The 27,950-nt window shown below is 40.7% G+C and overlaps 1 protein-coding gene across 6 annotated transcripts; it reads left to right on the forward strand.

The window, feature by feature from the left end:
- znf652 (zinc finger protein 652) lies at nucleotides 1-27,654 on the forward strand. 6 transcript variants are annotated; one of them, XM_017457771.3, is made up of 9 exons: nucleotides 350-496; nucleotides 8,794-8,847; nucleotides 9,005-9,040; nucleotides 12,377-12,476; nucleotides 12,737-14,157; nucleotides 15,268-15,415; nucleotides 17,437-17,552; nucleotides 19,368-19,512; nucleotides 23,074-27,654. In XM_017457771.3, the coding sequence occupies exons 5-9, from the start codon at nucleotides 13,183-13,185 to the stop codon at nucleotides 23,631-23,633; spliced, it is 1,944 nt and encodes a 647-aa protein (XP_017313260.1). In that variant the 5' UTR covers nucleotides 350-496; nucleotides 8,794-8,847; nucleotides 9,005-9,040; nucleotides 12,377-12,476; nucleotides 12,737-13,182; the 3' UTR covers nucleotides 23,634-27,654. The 6 variants fall into 6 exon arrangements, with proteins under 6 accessions (XP_017313277.1, XP_017313260.1, XP_017313267.1 ...); XM_017457772.3 differs by lacking the exon at nucleotides 350-496 and adding an exon at nucleotides 556-1,443; XM_017457778.3 differs by lacking the exon at nucleotides 12,377-12,476.
- Nucleotides 27,655-27,950: the final 296 nt, after the last annotated feature.

Raw genomic sequence — 27,950 nt, forward strand, 5'->3', positions numbered from 1 at the left:
CGATAAAGGTCATGGCACTTAATGGATGGATAGATAGCTTTGGCACTTAAGACGAGCGCGAGACTAAAGCCAGGCAGCCACGTAGCGCGAGCTCTGCCGAGAATCTCCAGCTTTAGCACGGTAAACAGTGGAGGGCGGTAGTTGCAGAAGAAACTCATTATTCCGCACAGAACGCATGCAAACAGCTGTAAAAGATCCATACGTGCTCGCTCATATCGCCGAGGTGATCTCTATTTCGATTTGCAAACCATATTGATTTCTCCGATTATTCTTTCACGCCCGTGGAGCTCGCGCTCTGCAACTCCGAGTGCTCGCGATGACGGAGAGGGCGCTCGTGCTTCGGGTGAGTAGTCCAGCGGAGACCGGAGCTCGCCACAACTTCTATTTCCCCTCCACCCCCCTTTCATTTGCAATTATTTACAAAACAATAACAATAATGACATCCGTTCGTCTGTCGCGAAACGGCACAGAAATCCTCGCACGAGGATCTGCAAAGGTATGTCACTGTCACAAACAAACAGTGCTCGTTTTGGAGACTTATTTGTCAATCTGTAGATGGCTTTTTTTGTTGTTGTTTGTTTGTTTGTTTGTTCGGAATCGAGCACGAGGATTGCTCAAATGTTTTTGCTTGACGTTAAATGTTTGTTTGCAAACAAAACCATGCAAAGCAACGTCGCGCGCTGCGGTGCAGTTTGGATTTGCAAGCGTGCAGCAGAGCATGGGAACGTTAGCAAACGTGTATGTGCGAAAGGGGAGAAAGAGAAAAAATCTCAGGAGCAGCGTGTTGTAAATCTGGGCGCCTTTTGATGGTTTTGTGAAAAAAGAGGCAAAGTCTTAAGCATACCGCTAGGCTTGTGGTTATGTCAGTTAATGCAGTTTGCTGTTGGAAATGGTGTATCTGGGAAGCAGGGATTAAAAAAATATAAAGCATATGAGGCAGCACTGTGTGTACGGTCTGGTATTTGTTTAGCTAGCTAGCCAGTTGCTAACTACATTCACAGAGTCCCATTGCACGCAGCTGTGTTCTTGCTAACTGACTAGCACTACTCGGTTAGCCCAAAACGGCCTGCTGCTTGTCTCGTTTTGACCAACCAAGGTTTCCTTCAGCTTAACCCTTTCTTTGCGCTCTTTTCCTTGAAAGTTGTTCATTGTCTACAAGGCTGCTTTTTGTCCACAGCCTTTCACAGGTGTTGCTAGATTGAGGTTGTTCAACCGTGGCCTTTCTATAACGGAGCTGATTTTTGGTGCTGGACGCAAGGCCTTTCTGAAACACGAGTGGTTCTTGTTGTTTTTGTTTTTGTTTTTGGTTAAAGCAGAGTTGGAGCAAAGCGAACTTTTTTGCCAAGCTCGAGGGAGGAATTTCTACTTCCCTGCTTTAGAAACTTGTAGACCTGGGTCAACTGACAGCTATTCGGAATATGTTTTGTCCATCACAACAAACTAGTATGTATTAAGGACATGATTAGCATTAGCTAAAATAACTGTAACTCCTATTCCTTGTTTACAATCCGTGCCATAAAAGGGCCTTTAGGATACATGTTGAATATTTCTCGCCCCCCCCCCAAAAAAAATGGTAGCTTCATGTCCTGTCAGTCCATGAAACAGGACATGAAGCTACCATTTTTGGTGTTTCATGAAACACTTTGATGAATATGTTTATTGAGTTTTTGGACATTTTCGTTAAAAACAAACAGTCGAGGGATAGACTATGACATGAAGTGTTTACTTGGTAAGTAAATAGACCACTGAAAGATTCGTTTAGGTTTAGTTTATTGTTTTAAAACAACAGATGTTGGAACCAAAAGTGCTGTACAAGAAATATAAAACAGTATTAAAAACTAAACAACAACAAAAAAGGACCAATGAAAAAATTTACACCCTCAGTGAAAACATATTGAAAACAAAAAGGTCTTCGAGGAGGATTTAAACACAGGAACAGAATTAGAAGATCTAATGTGGAGAGTAGTGATGGGAAGTTCGGATCGTTTCAGCAGAATATAATTAAAACGTTGCATGTTAAATTCCCCAACTCTTTTAGTACTTATGCAAACGATCACATTTGGAATAAAATGTAAAAAAAAAAAATAATAATAATTTTAAAAAATATATAGGTTAATGCAGCCAAGGTTGAATTATGAGAAACAGAAATTATTCATTAATTGCTTAGCATTATGTCTTCAGGCTGTGCAATCTGTTAGGTCACCTCCCGATCCGAGTCGTTCTTTTGTCACGTCACGTTTGTAACGTCTGTTCCCCGTGTCTTGAGTGTTTGGGTTCGAGTTGTTTGTACGTCTCGTCACGTGACATCTCCATAGGCTGAATGCAGTAGGGCGTTCATGTGACGAACGATTCTAACCCAAAGACTCGAGAGGTGAACTAGTCATTTCTGTTTCCTGTGCAAAACCTATGGGGATGTTGCAGCGCATGCATGGTCATAAAGTTAACAAATCACTCTCTGAGACAACTCGTTCAAAATGAGCGAATCATTCATGAATGACACATGACTAGTGGAGAGGAAGATTATTCCAAAGCCTAGGAGCAGCCACAGAGAAAGCCCGGCCACCTTTAGCCTTAAAACGTGAGTGGGGAACTGAGAGTAGTAATTGACTGGATGATCGAAGGTGTCTTGTTGCAGTGTGCGGGGTGAGAAAATCACAAATATACTGCAGAGCAAGTCCATGCAAAGGTTTATAAACAAAAAGCAACATTTTAAAATCAATACTGAACTTGACCTGTAACAGTTGTGTCGAGGTAAAAATGGGCAACAGAACTACATCACCATCAACAATAAATGTTGAACAGACGAATATTGTGCAACAAGTTCCTGTTATAGCTTAATAACAAGATTATTTAAATGATTATTAAAATTATAGTAACTTTAAACAGGCATTCCTTCACCAGCCTCTCTTTTTAATAAGACACAAATTAGTTCTGCTTCTTACGTTAACTGTGAGAAAATGTACTGTTTCAAAACACTGACACTTGAGACTCCTTCCTTAAATGTTTTTCTTTGATATTTATTTATTTTTTTATTAGTCTTAGATTATGTGGAGCGTCTCTGTCGATGAGTTACTATAGAAATGATAATGTATAAGAACAAGCACATTAATATTTAAAAAAAAAAAAAAAAATCTTTTGAAACGGTGAGTAAAAATGGTTTGCCGTTTGTAATGTCAGTTGAACGGCCTCTTCCTGTGAAAGCAGGAGGTTCTTTCTCATGTTTAGTGACAAAATATATCAGACACTACCAAAAGCTTAATGCCTGGCTTGTGATACTAGTACAGAAGGTGCTTAACAGAGATGAAGACATCGAGGAGTGTCTGTATGAGTCAGAACTGCGAGCTTCTCTGAGAAAAATCACTGATTGTCTATTGAACAACATTTTCGCACCTGTCATCTGAGTTCAGATTTTAATCACTGCAAAAATCTTCAAGTGAAGTTCAAAGCATCAGAAGTATTAATGTATATTACACTTGGAATCAAAATGATTCAACCCCCATTGCAAATCAGGTTTATTGTCAAAATTTACAGACTTTCAGCTGTTTGCAATGTACAGTTCAAACAAAAGCATTTGAAATAGTTCAGCACAACGAATGCTTAAAGTGGTTTCCCCAAATTCAACTGAAAATGCAACTTATAATGGTTTCTCCACTTTCAAAATTATTCAACCCCTTCATGGCAAGCATCTTCAGTACTTAGTAGAGTGCCTTTTTGCTGTTATGACCTGCTGCAAAGGAGATGCATAGCCAGGCACCAGCTTCTGGCTGGTGTCAGGCTGCAACTGCCTTCTTGAAATCCCACCAGAGATTTTCTATGGGGTTCAAGTCAGGTGACTGTGATGGCCCTGTAGAATCTTCCAGGACTTCTGCAACCAAGCTTGATTGAATTTGAGGTATGCTTGGGATCATCATCCTGTTGGAATGTCCAGTGACCCCCAAGCTTCAGCTTCCTCACAGACGGCATGACGTTTTTCTCATAGGATTTCCTGATACCTCAATGAATCCATCTTGCCTCCCACACGCTGCAGGTTTCCAGTGCCAGAGGATGCAAAGCAGCCCCAGAGCATCACCGAGCCACCACCATGCTTGACTGTGGACAGTGTTTTTTCTTCCAGACATACAGCTGATCCATCGTGCCGAAAAGTTCCAGTTTTGTTTCATCGCTCCACAGAACAGAATCCCAAAACTTCTGTTGCTTATTTATATGATTTTGAGCCGACTTTTCTTGTGCTTTTGGGTCAGTAGTGGTGTAAGTCTTGGAGTTCTGGCATGGAAACCTTCTGCGCTTAGTATGTGCCTTACTGTGCTCACTGAAACCTGAGTGCCTGTTGCCACCAAGTCTTGCTGCAGGTCTTTTGCAGTCACTCGAGGGTTTTTCACAACCTGCCTTATCAGCTGGTTGCAGATTTCATTTTCTGCCCTGTCCAGGTATTTCATACGTTTTCTACCCCTAGCCAGTTCAGGTATTTCATGTGTTCCAGCTCAAGCACACCTGGTGCAACTAATGACACCCTTGATTATTTGTGTCAGGTATGCTTGAGACAACACCTGTTTTTATATTTGTGCTGTTGTGAGGGATCTATTCAGGGGATTGAGTAATTTTGAAACAGGAGAAGTCGTTATAAGTTGCATTTTCAGTTGAATTTGGGGAAACCACTTGAAGCATTTGTTGTGTTGAACTTTTTCAATTACTTTTGCTTGATTTGTTCATTGCAAACAGCTGAAAATCTGCAAATTTTGACAATAAACCTGATTTGCAATGAGGGTTGAATAATTTTAATTGCAACTGTATACTAAAAGGATTTGTTTTAAATAAATCACGTAGATGTAACTCAATAGTTTCCATACAGCGTCAACCTTTTCACTTTCTGTTTGATCAGTTCCACAACTGGCTTAACCTGATCTAACCAAAATTTACATTTGTTGCATTTATCAGCTGCTCTGTAGAATGACTTGGAGACTCAGGTTTTATAGTCTCCGTCAAAAAAAATCTAGTAAAAATGCTAGTAAAATTGTCAGGGTCTATTAAGCTGAATCCTGTTAGAGAGGAGTACCAGTAGGTAAATTTATGGGGTCAGGTTATTGAATTTCTTCCCTTCCAAGCTCTCTGTTGCTTTATTTTGCTTAGTTCTTGGCTCTTGGTGAATTCTTGGCGCAGTATTTTGGCCACCACTTCACTGCAGACGAAAGTGGTAAAGCATCTGAGTTCAGTAAGAATGGAAAATCTTAAAGATCCTGTTTTATCCCATCCTGTACATTACATTACATGGCATTATGTAATGGATCATTTGACTACAACTGACTTTTCAGATGAGAGTCCAAGACTGTAATGTTGCACTTTTTGGACAATTTGTATACAAAAAAAGACAGCTCAATTTAATTTATCACTTTAGTTTTGCTCTGTAGAATGTCTTCTAATAACGTGAATGAGTAATAACTATACAGAGAGCTCGATGGTTTGACAGTTTCCCACATCAAAGGGAGATACGTGTTGATACGTGTTGATGTTTGGTTTCATGCAGCATGCAATTAAACAAAGGTTTGTAGAGATGAAAAATTTTACTCTTTAAAAACAAAGATGATCACAGTATGGTTGATCAGAAATATGGCACAAGAAAAAGGTATTCAAACTTCTGTGTGTAGTGCATGGGTAAATTGCAAAAATGACTCAAGCATAAAGATCAGTGGGCCAGCACTAGATTTAAAAAATATATTTTTTAAAGCATTTACTTTTTTTGTTTTGTTTGCCAGTCCAAAAACAGAACATGTGACATTTCTGCAGCACTAAAGCTCTGTCCTTTGGCTCAGTTTGCAGCTTGAGGTTCAGTTTAGCAGCTCATATTGACACGATCTACACCCCCATCCTCAGGGCACGAGGGCTCGCAGAATGGTTTTATGAGGATGAAAATGCTGTAGATCATATGCTGTGGCCTTAATAATGAGCAGATTTTAACCCCATTAAACACCTTTGTGAGATTTTGGAGCGACATGTTAGATGGCGTTCCCACACATCATTTAAAACACCAGTTGATCTTTTGGTAGATGTTTTATACTGTTTATACTTCCACAATTGTTTATATTATCTAATATACTGTTATTAATATGATTGTGCTGTACAAGCTTTCTACTCTGTAAAACGTAGCTTTATGCAGCCTTAATCCCAAACTTGATTAATCTCTTTTAATCTTGGACATTCATTCTTCATGCAGGTTGACCAGTTTTCAGAATAATCCAAGTGACCACGTTAGTTATGATGGAGCTGAATGTGCCAATATACTGGTTAAAAATGAAAGGCTCATAATATCCCTTTGAATGAAACTCTCTTCCCATGCAGGAGTTCTTCTGTGCTATCAAGTCTTGGGAAGAATTAGAGAAGCCTCAGCATTGATTTGGTACAGGGCCAGCAGGTCTACTGTTAATGTCTCTTTTGGTAACGAAACCACAAAACTTTGGTTTCTTGTTGATTGACCCATCTGCCACAGCACAGCTTTCTGTTCATGTGCCTACACGCACAGTGACACAATTACAGACTCTGCTGATGTTAGAAGCAGGTTTGCAGATTTAGAAGATTGGTCAGATACATGTGTTTTGGTAAATTCACCTGTGCCTGTTCAAGTACATTGCTGGTTCTTGGGAAACTCAGAGATTGTGATGCTGTAAGACCCTTAATGAGAATTTGAAAAAGCCTCCAGTTCTTGCAACTGAAAAACAACATAAGTAGGTTACAGAATGACAAAAGCTGTCACAGTCTGTGCTGAGACTTTGAAACAATTTGATGATTGCACTAGTTGGCTACCAAATAGCAATCTGTTTACTCATTAGTCAGTGACCTGTTCTCAACCTTTCTTCAGTGGATAACCTCACCTAGATACCGTTGATTGGTGCGTAATATTATTGCTATAGTCATAAAGACTGTCCTGTGCTCACCACAGAACTTCACAATATGTTAGAATAATAATGACTCAAAATCCCACTATCCAGCTGGATTCCCTTTCACAGTTTCTCTCAAGGTTTCTTTTTCCTTCCTATTGTGGCATCTGACTTGCTTAAATCTGCTTTGTGACAATGTCACATTTTTTAATAGTATAGAAATGGAATTGAAGAAAAGGCTAAAACAGCCATTGTACATGCTGTGCTTTAGCTTAACTGGTTTACAGGAGATGGCACCATCTCTCCAGCCAGTTTATGAGTAACACCTGTAAACCTGCAGTTATCCAATCAGCCAATCATGTGACAGCAGGGCAGTGCATAAAATCATACGTATACAGGTGAAGCACTCTAGTTAATGTTTGCATCAAACATCAGAACATGGAACTTAAAAACAATATAAGTACTTTCTAGTGCAATCATCAAATTGTTTCAAAGTCTCAGCACAGACTGTGACAGCTTTTGTCATTCTGTAACAACACATTGATATCAGTGACTGTGTCATGGTTGTTGGTGCCAATGGTTTGAGTAATTCAGAAACAGTCTCTAGAATATGGGTGGGCAATCTTATCGGGAAAGGACCGGTGGGGGTGCAGGTTTTCATTCCAACCAGTCAGGAGCCACACCTGATTCCACCTGTTTACTCAGTTGATCTTTGCTTTCAATAGATTCAAGTGTGGTTTCTGCTTGGTTGGAATGAAAACCTGCACCCACACCGGCCCTTTACCGATAAGATTGTTCACCCCTGCTCTAGAATGTAGACAGAATAGTGGTAAAAACGGCAAACAAAAAACATTCAGTAACTGACAGTTCTGCAGGCGTGAATGCCTTGTTGATGAGAAAGCACTCTACAACTGTGGTGAGCAGAAAAACAACTCAGAATGCACACTGAACATTGAGGTGGATGGGCTACAACAGAAAAAGACCACACCCGATTCCAGTTCTGTCAGCCAAGAACACTAATCTGAGGCAATGATGTACAGAGGTTGATTAAAACTGGACATGTGAAAATGGGGGGAAATATTGCTTGGTCCAATGAGCTTGAATTTCTGCAGATGTCAGCAGCATTAATCCTTGGCCCCAATTTGCCTTGTATCAACAGTTCAGGCTGGTGGTGGAGGTGAAGTAATGGTGTGGGGAATGCTTTCTTGGCACACACTAGGCCCCTTAATACCAGTTGAGCATCGTTTGAATGCCACAGCCTATTTGACTATAGTTGCTGACCATGTGCATTTGTTTATGGTCACAGTTTACCCATCTTATAATGGCTACTTCCTGCATGATAAAACACAAGTCATCTCAAACTGGTTCCATGAACATGACAATAAGTTCAGTGTACTTTAAGGGTTGCACCTGTCACCAGGTTGGAATCCAATGGAGATTCGCAGCATGAATGTGCCACTGACAAATGTGAGGCTCAACATGGGCCTGAATCTCAAAGGAATGTTTCCAGTATCACATGGAGTTTTTCCCATGAATAATTGAGGCTGTTTTGAGTGTAAAGTGAGGTCCTGCTCAGTATTTGTTAGCTGTTAGCTAAAAATTGGCTGGTGAGTGTGTAAACAACTGCATATTATTGCGCATATCAAATCAAAATCGATATTACTACATTCTACAGTGCAGCTCAATTCCCGGTAACACACAAATAAACACATAGATATGACCGCTTGTGCACCCGTTGTGTGGTCTCTCAGTGCATATGCTGATTCTCAGAAAGCTGCAGGAAGAAAGGTAGCAGAGTTTGTCTGTATTTAGGTGTGGGTGTATGTGGGAGTGTACAGTGTTTTTGTTTTTTACTACACCTATCAGTCTGATTTTATGCTTATTTACCAGGTATTTCTGTGCTTTTTTTTTTGGATTAATGTAGAATTTTGACGAGGCATTACCATTGAAGCATGCTTTGCTTAACACGCATTTGCAGGTGGGCATGCAACACACACACACACACACATATATTCAAAGATGTGACTGTGACTCAGGAAGTAAAGACTGAGACCGTTAAAGGTAGAGCGTGGTTAAACTGAGCTGTTTTTCTTCCTTGCCATGTTGATCAGCGATTGTTGTTTATCTTCTTTCAGCATCCACACACTGGTCTACTCCATTGATTTCTGAAGGTCAGTGAGATCATTATAAAGCCACCCGCGCCTCATTGTGCGTTCTTCAGATGAATGCGATGTTTAAATGCTATAACTTCTCATAAAATCATTCCTTGAAAACACACACATATAGCCCGCTTCACACACAGTTCCACAGAACTCACTCAGATTGAAAGCTGTGGTTTCAGTGCTTTTCTGAATCTTACAACTGCCAACTGAAGGTTCGCTATACATTCTGACTATATACATTAGTAAATATTGGTTTCGGTTTGTCTGCCAATTTCCTGAGCACACGCGCGTTCACACGGACTAGCGATGATAAACAACTGCAAAATGTAAAGGTGCTGCCAAATACCAATGTAATGTTAATTCCACACGTTGACTGTGAAGGAGTGCTGTACGTTTGATTGGTTGTACAGTAAAAATCCATAGTTCATGGATCAACTCTGCTTCTCTGAAAATGAGTGTTGATACGAATAATGGTTTACACCCATCAGCCATAACATTTAAAACCACCTACCGAGTATTGTATCGGTTCCCCCTTGTGCCGCTACAACAGCTCTGACTCATCGAGGTGTGGACTCCACAAGACCTCTGCAGGTGTGCTGTGGTATCTGGCACCAAGATTTTAGCAGCAGATTCTTTAAGTCCTGTCAGTTGCGAGGTGGGGCCTCCTTCCATGGATTGGACTTGTTTTGTCCAGCACATCCCACAGATGATGCTCAATCGGATTGAGATCCGGGGAACTTTGAGGCCAAATCAACACCTTGAACTCTGTCATGTTCCTCAAAACATTCCTGAACAGTTTTTGTAGTGTGCCAGAACGCATTATCCTGCTGAAAGAGGCCATTAGGGAATGCCGTTGCAACTAAGGGGTGCACTTGGTCTGCGATAATGTTTAGGTAGGTGGTACGTGTCATAGTAACATCTACATGAACGCCAGGGCCCAAGGTTTCGCAGCAGAACATTGCCCAAGGCATCACACTGCCTTGGTGCCATCTCTTCCCCCTGGTAAGTAATGCACAGATCTAAAAGAAAACGAGATTCATCAGACCAGGCCACCTTCTTCTGTTGCTCAATGGTTCGAATCTAATGCTCACGTGGCCGTTGTAGTAGTTGGTTCTTTTGGAGGTGGATAAGGTCAGCATGGGGTACTCTGACCAGTCTTGGCTACATAGCCCCATATGGAGCAAGCTGCGATGCACTCTGTTTTGACACCTTTCTGTCATTAACATTCTCAGCAATTTGTGCTACAGTAGTTTTTCTGTGGGATCGGACCCCTGTCACCGGTTCACCAGTTATCCTAACTCGGAACACTTTTGGTAGGTACTACCACTGCATACCGTGAACACCCCACAAGACCTGTTGTTTTGGAGTTGCTCTGACCCAGTCGTCTAGTCATCACAGTTTGGCCCTTAATCGCTCAGATCCTTATGCTTGCCCATTTTTCCTGCTTCCAACACATCCACTCCAAGAACTGATGGTTGAGTTGCTGCATAATATATCTAATATATGATATACATCATTTGACTGGCACCATTGTAACTACATAATCAATGTTATTCACTTCACCTATCAGACTTTTTATGCTATGGCTGATTAGTGTATGTCCAAGCAGTATTATTGGTTGAATATTAATGATGAACTCCACCCTAAAAATGTTCATATTGAAGTATTTGTGATGTGCTTACAAGTCTGGTGTTAATTTGTTGATTTTCAACGATATCAGAAAAACAGATATTGGTTAAGTTTCGCTGTTCGTTCCTAGAAACAAAAGCGCAAGAGCTTCTTTTCTCAGATTAACCCCCCCTCCCGCATGTTGCTATATCATGCTTAATCATTGTTTTGTTTTTATTTTTTTTTACACAACACAAAAGCCTGCAATTTTAACAGGAGCGTGCAGACTTTTTATATCCGCTGTAAATGTCTTAGGTTTCCATTTTAAAGCATTCAACATTATACAACTACAATAATTGAAGCTTAATAATGACAGTGTTTGTATGATCCATTCAGACTCAGCAGCATATAATGAAACAAAAGCTGTGCATTATTAGAATGTAACAAAATTAACCATGGCCAAGCTTTCAGTGGTGTGACTCTCAAGGGAGCATCTATTGAAGCTTTTTATATCTCATTATGCTCTTCGCTATGTGTGCTGTCAGAAACACATTGCTCTCTGTAGCCCTGGAAGCATTTCTGAGTCCTGCATATTCCACTACAATACATAGTTTTCTTATCTGTAGTTAATACAATTGCTTTGGCATTATTTCTTTAGCCCATGTTGAATCAGACGGGAAATGCTGCCTGAATGCAGCAGAGAGGCATGTGCGCGCGCGCGCGTGTGTGTGTGTCGCGTAGTTTTTTTTTCATCTAGCATGTGTCTTGTTTCATAACTTACTTGGAAGCCAAAGTGTTCCCAAACACCAGACCCTAAAGATTTGAGAGGAAACTTCTAGCTTCTGCTTGCTGCTGACCATATACATTGCTGCTTTTCCTGAGCAATTATGTCAGTATGCTAGCATATTATCTCAGGAAAAACAGCATGCTTAGAAGAAGCGTGTTGTAAAAAATAAATAAATAATATTCTTTTTCAGAGGTGGGAGTTTGGACTTGTATTGTTCAATGTGCAGATGCATGAAATTGAGAGCGTCATATTGCATGATACGATAGGTCTTAGAAGCGGTTCTGTTTGACAGAGCTGGACAGACTGAAGGAATAAAGCACTGCTGCATCGCTCTCTTTAGGTAGAGATGAAGCAAGGGCTACAGCCCACTGGCTCCAGCAGTCCGTCGAACAACTTTGTGGGTAACATAGGAAACCATTAACAAAAGTGAAAATAGATGAATATGTCGATTTAAAGTTTCAACTAAAAAAAAAAAAAAGTCAACTCAGAATTGTATTAAAAAATAAATGTAGTTATTTAGGGTAACATCCCCCCCCCCCCTCCCGCCCCACACACACACAGATTTTCCAAAAATAACATTACTTTTTGATACCTTTGCGATACAGTTCATTTGGTAAATATATAGAACAGTCAATAAAAGTAAAACTTTCAGTTGCTTTGTGATCACACATTTAATATTCAGGTGTTTGTGTGTGTGTGTGTGTGTGTGTGTGTGTGTGTGTGTGTGTGTGTGTTTAAGGGTTTTAGTTTTCTCTACTCAGCTCCTTTGTGGTTTTAATTTAAGTTGCTCACACATGCTCCCACACAGAAGTGAAACGGTTGCGGTCAGGACTGTGTGTGTGTGTGTGTGTGCGTGTGTGCATGCCTATATGTGTGTCGGTAGTAGTGAGATTTCTAGATCTCTGCACCTTAACCAGATAACAGTTTCGTTTATCTCTCCCATTTCGTAGTGGATGCCGAAATGCTGACTTGCCTTTTATGGCCAGATATATGGTTTAAGAGCTAGCAATCTCAGCACTAGGAGGTCAGTTTGGGTAGAAAAAATAGCAGGTAATGTTACTTCTTGTACTAAATTGATATGCAGAATAATTTGCTCGTTGTGAGCGTGTCTGTGTTGTTTCATATCCTGTTTCACGTTCTTCTGTTTCATCTCCTTAGCTCCGGTTTGTAAGTTAAGTGTTGTATATGTCGCCTTTATTTAGCTGTCGGGTTTTAAGTATCAAGAAAAATTGGACTGAGTTTCTGGTTGTTGTTGTTTTTTTTGTTTGTTTGTTTTTTTTTTCACCCCCTTTCCTTCATTCTACTTTCAGGCCCCGTGTGGAACAGCGCTTCTGAAACAGACATGGAGGGTTGTTATGACCACAAGAGGTTAATCTCCATGCACAACTAGCCATCTAGCCCTTTTTGCTGAATCAGTAAATATTAACAGGACAGAGTATCCTCTCCGTCACCTAAAGTCATAAAGACGTTTCGATGCAAAAGCCAGCTGATTTGCTCCTACAGTGAGTGCAGCTTGCATGTAATTACCGAGCTGAAAATAAAGTGTGAACCTGCTACGTCTTCCATTTCCATTTCTTTTCTACCTCCTTCTGATGTGGTGGTCATGGAGGCTAGGTTCGGTTTGGGCTGAGGCATCTTCCTTTCTTCTCCCCTCGAGAGAGGGGTAGGAGATTGGTTGCTGCCTGGTTTATAGGAAACAGCCACATTGCTTGTTAAGCAAACTGTACAGACAACGCAAAGGACTATCTATACTGAGATGAAGTCGTGCCAGACGCGGAAGGGAGAGACGATAAAGGAAGCTATGTCACAGGAGGAAGGGTCGAGGACGCATTCCACGCAGACCTACTACCATCATACCTCTCTAGCAGACAGCGACCTATCACCAAAGCTCTACAAGCAGGAGGGAGTGTCCAAGCCCTATTCGGTGCTGGTGGACAACAAGATGCCCACCAAAGCGCTGGTTCCTGACCTCGAACCCAGTCCGGCTCCTCTTCAGCATTACTACAAAGAAGCTTCCGGAACCGCTGGAGCCGAGGGAGGGGTGAAGACCAAAAATGACGGGACGTCTGATGACACAGAGGAGGAGGAGGAGGAGGAAGAAGAAGAAGAAGAAGAGGCGGAGGAGTTCAAGCGAGCACAGATCATTGTTGAGGTGAACTTGAACAATCAGACCTTGCACGTTTCCAAAGGAGACAAGAGCATCCCTGCAGGAGAGGTGAAAAGTGACAGCGAAGAGGAAGAAGAGGAAGAGGAGGATGAGGAAGAAGAAGAGGAGGAGGAGGAGGAGGAAGATGGGGAAGACGATAGTATAGAAGAGGAGAGTGTTGAGGAGGACCCTGACGATGAGGAGGAAGAGGAAAACGAGACCCGGAGGACGAGATCCAAGCGGGCACGCGCAAAGAGTCACCACGTCACTGCAGCTACAGGCTCCATCGGAGTAACCACAAGGGGGCGGAGAAAGAGCGCTGAAGCCCCGCCTCAGAAGCGCAGGTCGGCGAGGGATGGAAGGAGCTCTGGTCCATCTGCTTCAGGAGGAGGGAGGGAGGGTGAGGAGCGTGGAACACTGGCGTGTGAGAAATGCCCACGCGTGTTCAACACCCGCTGGTACCTGGAGAAGCACATGAACGTCACACACCGGCGCATGCAGATCTGCGACAAGTGCGGCAAGAAGTTCGTGCTAGAGAGCGAGCTGGCCCTGCACCAGCAGACTGACTGCGAGAAGAACATCCAGGTGAGAGGCACATGCATTTATTCGCACGGCACAACACTATCCAATTATAGTTATTAATGGAAAAATCCACCTTGAACAACTTGCATATCAATAATGATAATAAATATCTGAATTTCAATGGTGCTTAAGATTGTTGTTATGATTAAATCTTGAGGTCAGCATGTTGGTCCATTTTCACTTTGGTGTACCGTTTCCTACATTACTCCCAGTGCTATTCGACTACCTGCTGATAGTGGCGCCAGTGGGAATTAGCACTTCTCTCTAAAGAGAGTGATGCAGCAGAGCTTTAGTGCGTAGTGCAATTGAGCCTGTTCAGCTCCTCATCTGTACACTCTGCTCAAACAGATCAGCTTCCAAAGCTTCAACCTTCACGCTAATACCGCTAGCATCATGCTAGTCATCTCATCAGCCTAGCCATGCTAGTCATGCTAATACTATTAAAACCATTTTATTTGCACTAGCAATGTCAACCTGTGACATCAGAGCCGCAGACAACCATTAACGTCTAAGAGGAATAATGAAAATACAGCACCATCCAACACATTAGTGACCGAATCACTAAGCACATCCTATATATTTCACTATGAGTGTGTTTAATGTGTTTCAAGGTGAACCGTTCCTTTAAAGGAGCTGACCAAAAGGCCAGAGACGTATGCAAAAACCATTGAGATGCAACCAAACGGTTATTACTCAGGAGTGCAAACTTAAAATTGTTTAATCATTTCATTGTCTCCTAATCTTAATGTACCAAACATTTTGATCTTGAAGGTTTACTTTTCAAAAGTTTTTGTCTCACTATTCTGTGACTCATAGAAAATTGTATGGCATATTAATATTCTCCTTAATAAAATGAATAAAATGGAGGTTTTTTCATAGATGGGTACAGATCAGATTTCTTGTGTTGCCAGCAGAGGGAGACAGAGTTCGAGACAGACAGATAGAGACATTGTGCAGACATTGTAGAGACCTTGCGGAAACATTGTGCAGCATTCAGGATACAACATTTAGTTTAGCATCAAACGGTCGATTTAATATTTTTAATTTGATGCTGTGAATCTCTATAATTGGCCATGTTTATGTGAGTGTGTGTGTTTGTGCTTTGCTCCTCAGTGTGTGTCATGTAATAAATCTTTCAAAAAGCTCTGGTCGCTTCATGAGCACATTAAGATTGTCCATGGCTATGCCGAGAAGAAATTCGCCTGTGAGATATGTGAGAAGAAGTTCTACACAATGGCTCATGTTCGCAAGCACATGGTCGGTGAGTAAGAAAAATATCCCCATCACATATAGTGGACACTCTTTACACATACACACACAGGTGCATCTCAAAAATTTTAATATTGTGGAAAAGTACATTTTTTTTCCATAATTTAATTTTAAAAAATTAACTTTCATATATTCTAGATTCATTAAACATAAAGTGAAATATTTCTAGCCTTTTTGTTTGTTTGTTTTAATCTCGATGATTGTGGCTTACAGCTCATGGAAATCAAAAATTCAGCATCTCGAAATATTAAAATAAAGAATTTATAATACAGAAATGTCGACCTGAGAAGAGGTCTAATCAGCGAATTAACTCTAAACACCTGCTAAGGTTTCCTGAGCCTTGAATCTCCCAGTCTGGTTCAGTACACACAACCACAATCACAGGGAAGATGAAAGTAAATGTTGCATTTGGAAATCACGGTCCCAGAGTCTGGAGGAAGAATGGAGAGGATCCAAGTTGAATCCAAGTTGCTTGAAATCCAGTGTGAAGTTTCCACAGTCAGTGATGATTTGGGATGCCATGTCATCCGCTGGTGTTGGTCCACTGTGTTTTCTCAAGTCGAGAGTCGATGCAGCGTATACCAGGAGATTTTAGAGAACGTCACGCTTCCATCTGCTGATAAGATTTATGGAGATGCTGATTTCCTTTTCCAGCAGGACTGTGAACCTGCCCACAGTGCCAAAACTACTAGTAGCTGGTTTTCTGACCGTGGTGTTACTGTGCTTGATTGGCCAGCCACCTCACCTGACCCGAACCCCATAGAGAATCTATGAGAGACACGACACCCAACAATACAGACGAGCTGAAGGCTATCAAAGCAACCTGGACTTCCATAACGCCTCAGCAGTGCCACAGGCTGATTGCCTCCATGCCACGCCGCATTGATGAAGTAATTCATGCAAAAGGATTAAAGCCCCGACCGAGTATTGAGTACATAAATGAACATACTTTTCATAAGGCCAACATTTCTGTATTATAAATTCTTTATTCTAATATTTGTATATATCTGTATGTATGTCTTTATAGTGTGCTTTTAAGATGAGGAAGTGAAAATAATGTCAGTTTAAACACAAGCAGAGTTTGAAATGAACTTTCACCAGCAATTATGGTTTAATGTTTTCAAACTTAGTAGCCAGTCAGATTTTATTTAAAAACTGTCACAACAATTACACATGAAAGTGGATCTGAATTCAGGCAAACAGACCAAAGTTTTGGCCAAAATTGTGTTTTTCTGCCTGTAGTGTGCTTTGATGCCTCAGCTTTAGAAACCGTGAATATATTTAACCAAGACGTCATGGAAAGACCATGTTGTCTAAGGAGCCAGTTTAGCAAACGCTGTGAGGAAACACAGTCAGCCTTCCTAAAGATGTCTGAATGCCTCAATTTGATCAACCTGTTGCGTCGTCGTGAACCTGATCAATTCAGTCTGTAATCAGATACCGGCTGTCAAAATCTCCACAATGCTCCTGACGTTTTTCTGAACCCAGATTTCTTCCACTTTGCAACCACTAGCGCTAACTCTTCCTATCACACGTTGGCTCCTAACCCAGGAATGTCAGAGCTAACACGTGATTTCTCCAAGACGCGTGAAGCCGTTCAAACGTATCTTTTCAAACTGCTGCTCATGTTGTCACAGGCAGCATTACACACTCGGAGGAAAGTGCTATCTGCCCTCTTCCACATACACGAGCTCACACAGATGCCTTTGATTGGTTAGTGTCGCTGTGATTGATAGAAAAGAGTGTCACATTTAGGCCAATATATAGAAAACCAGTCATATAGAACTCACATGTGCAGGGAGTTATTACATGCCTGGTACAAGTTCAACTATTTCATTTCAGTCCCTGCTCATGAGATATAATTTGTCGTCTTAATCGGCATGAGGTGTAGCAGACACTTAGAGAGACATATTTTTTTTAATTAAGCTCCATTAATATTCTAGCACCTGGTTTTCATATAAGCTGCAGTTGTAAATATTACTCTCTGTTCCTCTCTCATCTTTTCTCCTCCAGCTCACACTAAGGACATGCCATTTACATGTGAAACCTGTGGAAAGTCCTTTAAGCGCAGCATGTCCCTAAAGGTGCACTCACTTCAGCATTCAGGAGAGAAGCCTTTCCGTTGTGAGGTACACACACACGCACTCATACGCACACACTCACAAACTACTGCATTCATTAATCCTCTCACATGGAGGTAAAGCAAACACACATGCAGCCATCAATGCATATACGCTTGTAGCTTGCCTTTCTGTGTGTTTGTGTGTGTAGAGGACACCTGCCAATCTTTTCTGACGACATGAAAATAAGGCTCTATTTATTTTCTTTACACCAAACCCTATATTTGCATAAAAGTTTAATGAGGTCTATTTTTGTGTTAGTGTTGGTTACACATGTTCATATTTCAGTCTCAATATGGCATCGTGCTGTTTACAGCCAAATAAAGATTTATATTTGTCAAATCTTTTGGCTGTAGTGTTAACGTTGCCCAGGTTTTGGCTATTGCGACTATACCGTCGAATGCAGAAATATTGGCACCCTTCATTAAAATGAAGTTACGGATTTTCCAAGCCTAAAGCTTTAATCGAATGCACTATATTTCCAAGCTGAGTTTTCCTACAGAGCACTGGTTTTAAACATTTCGGCACCCCACATAAGTTATCGTTGGCCCAGGTATACGGTTAGCTCTAGAATTATTGGCACCTGTTGTGACTGAGCAAAAATGAATAGGGGATATAGTTCATTTTCTGGTGTGTTTTAGTTTAATTTGAGTGCAATATTTTTCAGGCAGGGCAAATTTTCTTACAAAACACTCGTTTTAAAATTTTCGCCACCCCACAGTTGATAGTTGGCGTAATCTCCATCATCATCCTCGTCACAGAGGAGGAATGTGTAACATTTTGAGACTTTTTTGAAGCCTCTTTTTTTTATTATTATATGGCTCTGATTGTGTTTAATGGTTGTGTTTAATTGTATTGCATTTATTATGCATATTTCTTAGTTGTATCAACGCTACTTTAATAATTAGGATGTTTTTTTTAAAGAAGCGAGTGGAAAATTTTAATCCCTGTATGTAGTGTGTGTCTGTGTGTATGTTACACACACAATTTAGTTTTGTTTTTTTTTAACAATAGTTTCTGCTCTTTCTTTTTAAAGGGTGCCAATAATTCCACTGTATATTCCACTATGTATTGATAAGTATTGTGTGTTGCTTCATTCTGAATATAATGATTGAGGCTCCAGATTGGGTTATTGCTCGTATGTTTGCTGTAGGTATTTATATTTGATTAACTACCCAGGGTTTGATTAAGCGATGTTCACTGTTCTTTCAATCAGTAACAAAAGAGATCACTCTAACTGATCCGGTGTCTTTCATTGTCCTCTCTGTTTCCTAAATAGCTTGTCTGGTGGTTGAACCATTTACATTTCTAGTATCATATGTGTGTGACAGCTGTATGCTGACATTTTATAGATTTAGAGCTGTTCCTCTAGAAAGATTACATTTATGTAGTTTTTTCTACTGTAAGGTCTAGCTGAGGTTTAATCTGTGTCTACAAGTTCATGTTCACACCCCCGCCCCCAGTATAATGAAATGAAAAAGCTGATTCTGCATCAGCACTGATGCTTTGAGTGTATGAGAGTAGACACTCCTGACCTCGTGGCAGTTTCCAACACCACAGTGGGTGTGGGGCCCACAGGGTGGTCTGGGTGGAGCTGCTTTTAGTCAAAAGCACAGTACAAGTGTGTTTACGTGAAAGAGGATGTGTGCGTGCGTGTGTGACTCATACAGGGTTGGGCTGTTTCATATATAAATAACTTTGGTAATGACAGGCTTATAAGATGTAATAACAGGTTATATCACTTATATTACAAAGCTCCCATCCTGTATTCTAGCTACAACTACTGCTTTCACCCACACTGTCTATTTCCGTGTGTATGCACAGAATTGTGATGAGCGTTTCCAGTATAAGTATCAGCTGCGGTCTCACATGAGCATCCACATTGGACACAAGCAGTTCATGTGCCAGTGGTGTGGCAAAGACTTCAACATGAAGCAGTATTTCGATGAGCATATGAAGACACACACAGGTGAGAGACACACATGCATATAGTAACACCACATATACACACATAAATACATGTGTACAGTTACATACAGTAACCACACGCATATACAGTGCCCTCCACTAATATTGGCATCCTTGGTAAATATGAGCAAAGAAGGCTGTGAGAATTTGTCTTTTATTGTTTAACCTTTTGGTCTTTTGTTTAGAAAATTCACAAAAATACTCTGCTCTTGTAGACATCGAATTAAGTGCAAATTAAACACAAGTTAAATATAGGTGTGCAACAATTATTGGCACTCTTTTAGTCAATACTTTGTGCCTTTGCCAAGATAACAGCTCTGAATATTCTCCTATAATGCCTGATGAGGTTGGAGAATACATGGCAAGGGATCTGAGACCATTCCTCCATACAGAATCTCTCCAGATCCTTCAAATTTCGAGGTCCACTTTGGTGGACTCTCCTCTTTGAATTCAATTCAATTTCATTTGTATAGCACTTTTAACTGTGGACATTGTCTCAAAGCAGCTTTACAGAAACATATAAACACACGATACAGATTTTAAATGTGTTAATTTATCCCTAATGAGCAAACCGGTGGCGACGGTGGCAAGGAAAAACTCCCTAAGATGAAAACAGGAAACCTTGAGAGGAACCAGACTGAAAAGAGAACCCATCCTCATCTGGGTAACACCGGATAGTGTGAAAGTAAAGTGAAGTTCATTATGGTTTTTATATGAAGTCTGTTTGTTGAACTAATCCACTGTTCACTAAAGGAGACTTGAGTGCAAAATTGTATGTGGTAATTGCATAGCAGCGACCGTAGTCCCAGTGACCACAGCGCAACTGTTCATGTGAAATTGAGGTCCAAAACCATTTCCATCTTTTTTCAAGCGGCACCATCCTCAGCAATCTCCAGTCTGCACTGCTTGGGGGCATTCTCAGTAGCAGAATGTAGCCTCCAGTTGATGAGAGCGCCAACCAGAAGTAGGGCATCAGGCAGGTCCGGAGAGCAGAAAGGGTTAGGATCACTGGAATCTCTATGATATAATGTGTAGCTTGACAGAAGAAGAGAGGGAGAGGGAGGTAAAGAGAGGGAGAGATTGTTAGGTATGCTTACCATCCCGTAATGGTTAAGACTGTGTACTTTGCGTAAAAGAAAGTCTGTTCATGGTAAGCTTGAGTAAACAAATGTTTTCAGCCTAGACTTAAACACTGAGACTATATCTGAGTCTCGAACACTAATTGGAAAGCTGTTCCATAACTGTAGGGTTTTGTAAGAGAAAGCTCTTCCCCCTGCTGTAGCCTTCACTATTCGAGGTACCAGCAAATAGCCTGCACCTTTTGATCCAGGTAGAAGTGGCGGATCAAAAAAGACTAAAAGTTCGCTCCGGTACTGAGGTGCGAGACCATTCAGTGGTTTATAGGTCATTATTAGTATTTTATAATTAATGCGAAATTTTACTGGGAGCCAATGCAGTGTTGATAAGATAAGGGTGGTGGTGTCATATATCTTCTGGTTCTAGTAAGGACTCTAGCAGCTGCATTCTGGAATAACTGGAGTTTGTTTATGCACCTATTGGAACATCCAGACAGTAAGGCTATTTTTTCTGCATCATGTAGTGACATTTTATTTCTTATCTTAGTAATATTTCTGAGATGAACGAAGGCTATCCTAGTAATATTATCTTCAAGAGCGCCAAATGAAAGACTGGGGTCAGTAATCACTCCAAGGTCTTTAACTGCTGAACATGATGAAACAGAAATTCCATCCAGAGTTACTGTGTAATCAAAAGCTTACTTCTAGCTACATGTGGTCCTAGTACAAGTACATCTGTCTTGTCAGAATTAAGTAGAAGGAAGTTAATAAGCATCCAATGTCTAATGTCCTTTACACATTCCTCAAATTTATTAGGCTGCTGACTGTCGTCTGGATACGCTGAAACATACAACTGTGTATCATCAGCATAACAGTGGAAGCTAATTTCATGCTTATGAATAATTTGACCCAGAGGTAGCATATATAAAGTAAAAAGTAGTGGGCCTAAAACAGAACCTTGTGGAACTCCAAATTTAACCTCGGTACGCATGGAGAGGTTGCCATTTACATCTATGAACTGATGGTGATCGGTCAAATAAGACGTGAGCCAGGAGAGGGCTGTTCCCTTAGTGCCAACAACATTTTCTAGTCTATCAAGGAGAATAGTATGATCAATGGTATCAAAAGCTGCACTAAGTTCAAGTTATACAAGCAATGAGACACAACCCTGATCAGAGGCCAGTAGTAGGTCATTTAACATTTTTTACCAGCGCTGTCTCTGTCCTATGATGAGGCCTGAATCCCGACTGATACATTTCATGTATGTTATTCCTATGTAGGTACGAGCATAGCTGCTGTGCTACAGCCTTTTCTAAGATCTTGAAATAAAGGGGAGATTTAATATTGGCCTATAGCTGGACAATTGAAAAGGGTTGAGGTCAGGTTTTTTAATCAGGGGTTTGATAGCTGCTAGTTTAAATGATTTAGGTACATGAGAGTAGAGGCTTTATTCTTGAAACCCTTACAAACAACTTGTGGTGATGTAGGTGACTTCAGATTGTAGTTTTGGAGACTTTCTGACCCCAAGACGCAACTAACTTCTGCAATTCTCCAGATGGGATCTTTGGAGATTTTTTGACCAGATTCCAGGTCGATTCATAACATTTCCAATTAACTAGAACTTCTTAATTATTGCCCTCATGGTGGAAATGGCCATTTTCAACGCTTGTGCTATTTTCTTAGAGCCACTTCCCATTTTGTGAAGTTCAACAACCTTTTGCCGCACATCACAGCTATATTCCTTTCTCTTACCCATTGTTATGAGTGATTAAGGGAATTTGGCCATTGTGTTACCTCATATTTATACCCCTGTGAAACATTGAAACATGTATTTAAAAAAAAAAAAGGAAAAATAAATATCAGATAATATAAAGTTTATTGAAAATCTCATTCCGTTTAACAGTTATTACTATGTAACTAATGTGGCCAAGTCAAGAGCTATCATACGATATATATTACTTGTGTTTTTTGAAAAGACACAAAATACAACCATTAACACCTACAAAAATCATGATCGCACCACCTAGTGGCTGATTTTGTTTAAATTTTGCACAAACCTTTTCGACCAAGAGTAAAATGGGTCCACCAAGTTTCTTTCCAATCGGCCATTGTTGACCTTGTCTAATAGCAGCTGAAAACTGATTGGCCGATGGTGGCCATGTTTTTCAACATACGTGAATGTCCTCATAGACACTTATGGCACCTGAGGCAAAGACACTGTCGGCAAATTCTGAAGTCAATCGGATCAACGGTTCCATAGTTTCAGCCAATTTCAGGTTTTTTCGGTATTATAGCGCCACCATGTGGTAAAACTGAGGCACCTTTTCTGGGTGACCATTGTCCACCATTGAGGACCACTATTTAGTACATTAGAATCATAGTCAGTCATTTTGATGCATTCTGCATTTCCAAGCATTCTTAGAGAAGACTACGTGTTGAACTGTTTAATTTTTGCAAACTCAAGCACTCTCGCTTCGTTGTTGTAGGTGAGAAGCCATTCATCTGTGAAATCTGTGGGAAGAGTTTCACCAGTCGACCCAACATGAAGCGTCACCGGCGCACACACACCGGAGAGAAGCCTTACCCGTGCGAAGTGTGCGGTCAGCGCTTTCGCTTCTCCAACATGCTCAAGGCGCACCGAGAGAAGTGCTTCCGGGTCACGAGCCCCATGACCCAACAGCCTGCCAGCATGCCCATCTCTGTTCATCTCACTGGCCACACCCCTTCTCCTTCTGGCCACACCTCCAGCCCACCACTACCCTCTCAAGGCACATCCACTGCAGCAGCCGTGGGCCCAGGAATGATTGCTTCGGGAATCATTGGACATGGCTTTTCCCATTTGCACATGCAGGCCACGCCCACGCAGCACCACCAAACCCATTTGCATCACCCTGGGCATGCTCCTATGACGAGCCACGCCTCTCCGCACCAGTCCGTGCCGTCCTCTCTCCTGCCGTCTCCCCCTGCGCTATTTAAAAGTGAGCCGATCAACCACTGCGCCCATGAGGACGTGTACCTGAGGCCAGGCTCCACACAGCAGCACTAAAAATAACCACACAGATCCGCCAGCTGTTCACACACACAGACAGATAGTGTGTTCAGGGGTGTATGAGGGAAGCTCAGCAAAACATTTGTGTGTGTGTGTGTGTGTGTTTGTGTGTTTGTGTTAGAGAGAGGCATATATGTAAGTGCTGATTGTGCATTTCATTGCTGGGAAGCAATCATGTGATCAGAGAGGATGTTAAAGGCTGGTGACCTCGGTGAACTTTCTCTCAAGTAATTATAAGCATTATTTTACACCTCATATACTGATAAGGAAAAATTCCACTTGCATCATAATGATGAAAACACGCCACTGTGTGTGAGCCAGCACACCTTCAGTCTCTTTCCTTTCTCTCTCTATCTCTCTCTCCGTCTCACATTCTGTATGTTTCTTTGTCCCTCTATCTTTTTCCCCTCACTTTCTATCTGTTCCTCGCTCCCTGAGTGTCTGTCCTCTCGCTATTATCTCTCTTGTCTCCCTCACTGTCTCACTCTCTTACACACGTTCTTTATACCCCTTTTCCCCCTCTGTCTTTCTTGCTGTCTGACTGTTTTGCCCTCCCTTGTTTTATCCTCTCTCTCTTTCTCTCTCTTTCTCATGCTCTTTCTCTCTGGCTGTCTCTATTTATCCACCTATCTCACTCTCTCACACATTCTGTGTCAGTTTCTTTGTCCCTCTGTCACTTTCTCTCTATGTCTCTCTCATCTTTTTGTCTATCGTCTCTCTCTGTCTCACTCTCCATCTTTTTGTCTCTCATAACGTATCCAGCTGCTGCTGCCAGGTTCTACGGGTTCAACACAATTACTTGTAAAAGCTCTAAATTTGAATAATGCAGTTTAGCCTTCTCTATATGGAAGTACACATTTGACATAAACACTTTGTGTGTGTGTGTCTAGAAACTTACACATGCAGACTTTTAGGCACTTAAACTCATAGATAATGTAACGCACTCATACTTTTTTCATGGTCGTCAGATTTATTGTGCGTTATTGAAACCTTTTTTTTTTTTTTTTGGTGCTGATGGCTTTGGGGAGTGTATGTTCTGGATGAGGACTCATGGATGTATTCAGGCAAAACTTTTTAGGGGAAAAGAGACTGTTAAGAAATGATGTCGTGTCATAAAAGACTTTTTAAAAAAAACATAATTCATTAATTATGTTCTGTATCATCTAACCCACTTACCACATATTCTTATTTGTAAACATTACTGTTTTTAAGAGGAATTTTTATGTGCGTGCGCATTAATGGGCTTAAAAAAAAAGAGGTTTATTTGTATTTGTTTATTCAGATGAATGTGCGATTAGGGCGCCATAGCGTGCGGCAGTGAGTGTGTACTTGTTCTGATTGTCATTACACCTCGGGAGGTGCTGCATTGAAAGCTGCTTCTCTGTCTTTTATGTGACTATCCATCGTGTGTGTGTATGGGTACGTGTGTGTATGTGTGCACCCATTTTTAAAGTCTATTTTGTTTCTGTTCTCTGCACTTTACTGCTGCATTACAGATTTGAGCTGAAACTGACAAGACTTTGTTAATTATGTCTAGCAAGTGAGAGTGTGTTCGTGTGTGAGATGGTCAGCTTTTGGAAAAGGAGGAGAATCACATCTAAAGATGGACCTCGATTTTAACTTTCGCAGAACTTCATTTATTTTATACTTTAACTGATTTCTTCTTCTTACTGTAGAGACAGGGTAGAGATGTTTGTCAGTCATGTCTAACTTTTCGGTTTACTGATTGTCCTCCTTTTCTTACGGTTGATAGAATGCACTTTCTACGTAAACCTTTCTAGTTAAGAAATATGAAGCCCATGTTTAATGTATACTCTGGAGTGATTTAAAGCAGAGGAATGAACCCTTCTCCGTTTCTACCACTCGAGTGTAGCAGCGTGTGATTGCATCACTGTATGGTACTCAGATGCGTGGCTTTGCCAACCTCCAACTGTTTTTTTTTTTTTTTGTTTGTTTGTTTTTTTTTTTGGGGGGGGATGTGTATAAGAACAGACGACAGACATGTATTACAGGCCTTTTTTTTTATAATGCTCATTTAACATACTTTCTGATAACTTTAGGAAGTAAAGAAATAATAATAAGTAGCCACATTTGTAACCTTGTTAGTCATCATTTCTAATTATTATTATTTTTTATTTTTTTTATTTTTTTTATGAAATGTGAAGTTTGTCTTATGTTCAGGGTGTGTGTGTTTTTATAATCAATCCAGCTCCTGTTTTTGACCCTTTGACCCTTTTCTGTCTAGTCCACAGAAGCACAGCTGTTCCACATGATTGTGTTGAGGTTAAAAGAGTGATTAGATTACAGAAGTGTTAGCGAAAATAAGATCACTTCCTTCAGGGAATGTTCACTTTGACAAATCACAGTGTTCTGAGAATACGCAATCCCTGATACTTTGAATGATCAAAGGCCAACAAACCCATACATCAGGTAAGTGAAGAACAGTATTATAATTCTGCAGTCTGATAAAGGTATCTGTGGTTTTTGACAAGTTTAAGCATCATTCGCACTTTCAGCACTGTTGTGGATGGACATACGTACAGCATTTTATTGAACTAAACAGATATGAATACAGATAAGAATAAGAGGTGCATTATTGTTGTTTTCCTTAAATCTGGTTAACCCGAGAGTTGTGCATCAGACTGGGACCCTTGTTTAAATTTTGGGGCAATAGAATGAATAATAATTGCACAAGCATGATTAAAAACCAGTATTGCTCACAGCTATTGATAAGATCAATTATGAATCTGAGTGATGTAGCTGAGGTTGAGGAACTGTCAGAGCCAGATTCAACACACCATACTGACAGTGCTGACACATCTACCTTTTGGGATTTATTTCCCCAGTGTTTCCAGGACAGCGTGGTAGGTTCATATTTAAATTCTGAAAAAAATGCATTCTGGTTTAGGTCACGCCTACGTCTGGGTTAAATACAAATAAACTTGGAAGCTGTAATACATTTACAGAAGTTATTTATCAGAACATTGGATATATGTATGAACAAAACATATTTTTTCCCCCCAATTTGTTCACCTGTGATGTAAATATTTTCCTATCCACCAGCCAGCTCTTGTTTGTCATACGCCATATAACAACCAGGAAGACTGAAGTCTAACACGTGCTTCCTCTGAAACAAGCAGAGGAAGCCAGCCAGACGTATTTTCATGGTGCATCACGGCAGCGTTACACACTTGGAGGAACGTGCTGTCTGCCATCTTCTGCATACATGAGCAAACAGACAACACATATTGGTTGAGTTACGGTGACAGCAGACAGAGAGTATGGCTAATTCTGCTCCCTTGGCTCTTGTGGTTTTGTCAGGATTTGAACTTATGATCTCTCAAAGATACCAAATGCTTTTCTGGTGCACCTCTTGGGAGCAAACAGATTTTTTTTTTCTAGAGAGCATTTGCATTTAACTGTTTGGCTTGTTGTTGTATTATGCATGTTACTCCCCAGCTGAAATTTTGAGGTTAAAAACACAGTGCAGTACTGTCATAAACAAGTAAAGAAGCACACTGATGATGCAGCTTACATCCAATCAACCAAGTCTGGAAATACTGCTGTCTAATGAAAGCGTTTCTGTTTATGGCCCAGACTGAAGAAGTGAAAAGTAATATTCAGCATGTCCTCAGCAGAATTACAAATCCCTTATGAAGAAAGTGAGTCAAAGGACAGTGCAAATGTTCCATCTGAGTGCCTCTTCCTACAGTCTGAATGATCTTTGTACAGATGTGGAAGGTCAGGTGTGTTGACATATTGCTGTTTCCTTGAACATGCACGACACACTTACTGCAAAAAAAAAAAAAAAAAAAAAAAAACATTGCAATCGATGTTAACAATCTGGCTACTTTTCACCAGATTTCATCACCGAAGGAATCCATCCTCTGCCTTAATTGGAGTGAAATACCAACAGTTACGCACCTGACTTCAGATCAGTAAACCTAGACATGTATTGATCAATGAATTTGAAGACTTTTGTGGTGCTCAGCTGGATTAAAAGTCTGCACACAGTGAACCTAAATGTATGCTTGTCTGGGGGAATCCTTCCTCATGATCAAATTTTTTAACTGTTTACTGTTCTACTGAGAACTACAGGTTTAAGTCTCCATTTAGCATGTGTCTCATCCAGAAGTAAAGTTGTTGCATTTCAAAATCTGGTTTCAAAATGCCAAGCCCCACATACACTATATGTATGTGGACACCTGATTATTGTACCTACTTGTGCTTGTTGAACATCCCATTCCAAAATGTATGTCTTCTTTGTTGTTATAATAGCACATATCCTTCTGGGAATGCTTTCCATTACATTCT

Source organism: Ictalurus punctatus, chromosome 2 (genome assembly GCF_001660625.3).
Source record: "Ictalurus punctatus breed USDA103 chromosome 2, Coco_2.0, whole genome shotgun sequence".
NCBI classification, from domain to species: Eukaryota; Metazoa; Chordata; class Actinopteri; order Siluriformes; family Ictaluridae; genus Ictalurus; species Ictalurus punctatus.

What these genes read in the sequence shown, in the direction of transcription:
- znf652 (XM_017457788.3), top strand. Translation starts at nt 13,183, where the DNA reads ATGAAGTCGTGCCAGACGCGGAAGGGAGAGACGATAAAGGAAGCTATG. An exon ending in ACTGCGAGAAGAACATCCAG is followed by an intron (nt 14,158 to 15,267) that starts GTGAGAGGCACA and finishes TTTGCTCCTCAG; the next exon opens with TGTGTGTCATGTAATAAATC. An exon ending in GCATATGAAGACACACACAG is followed by an intron (nt 19,513 to 23,073) that starts GTGAGAGACACA and finishes TCGTTGTTGTAG; the next exon opens with GTGAGAAGCCATTCATCTGT.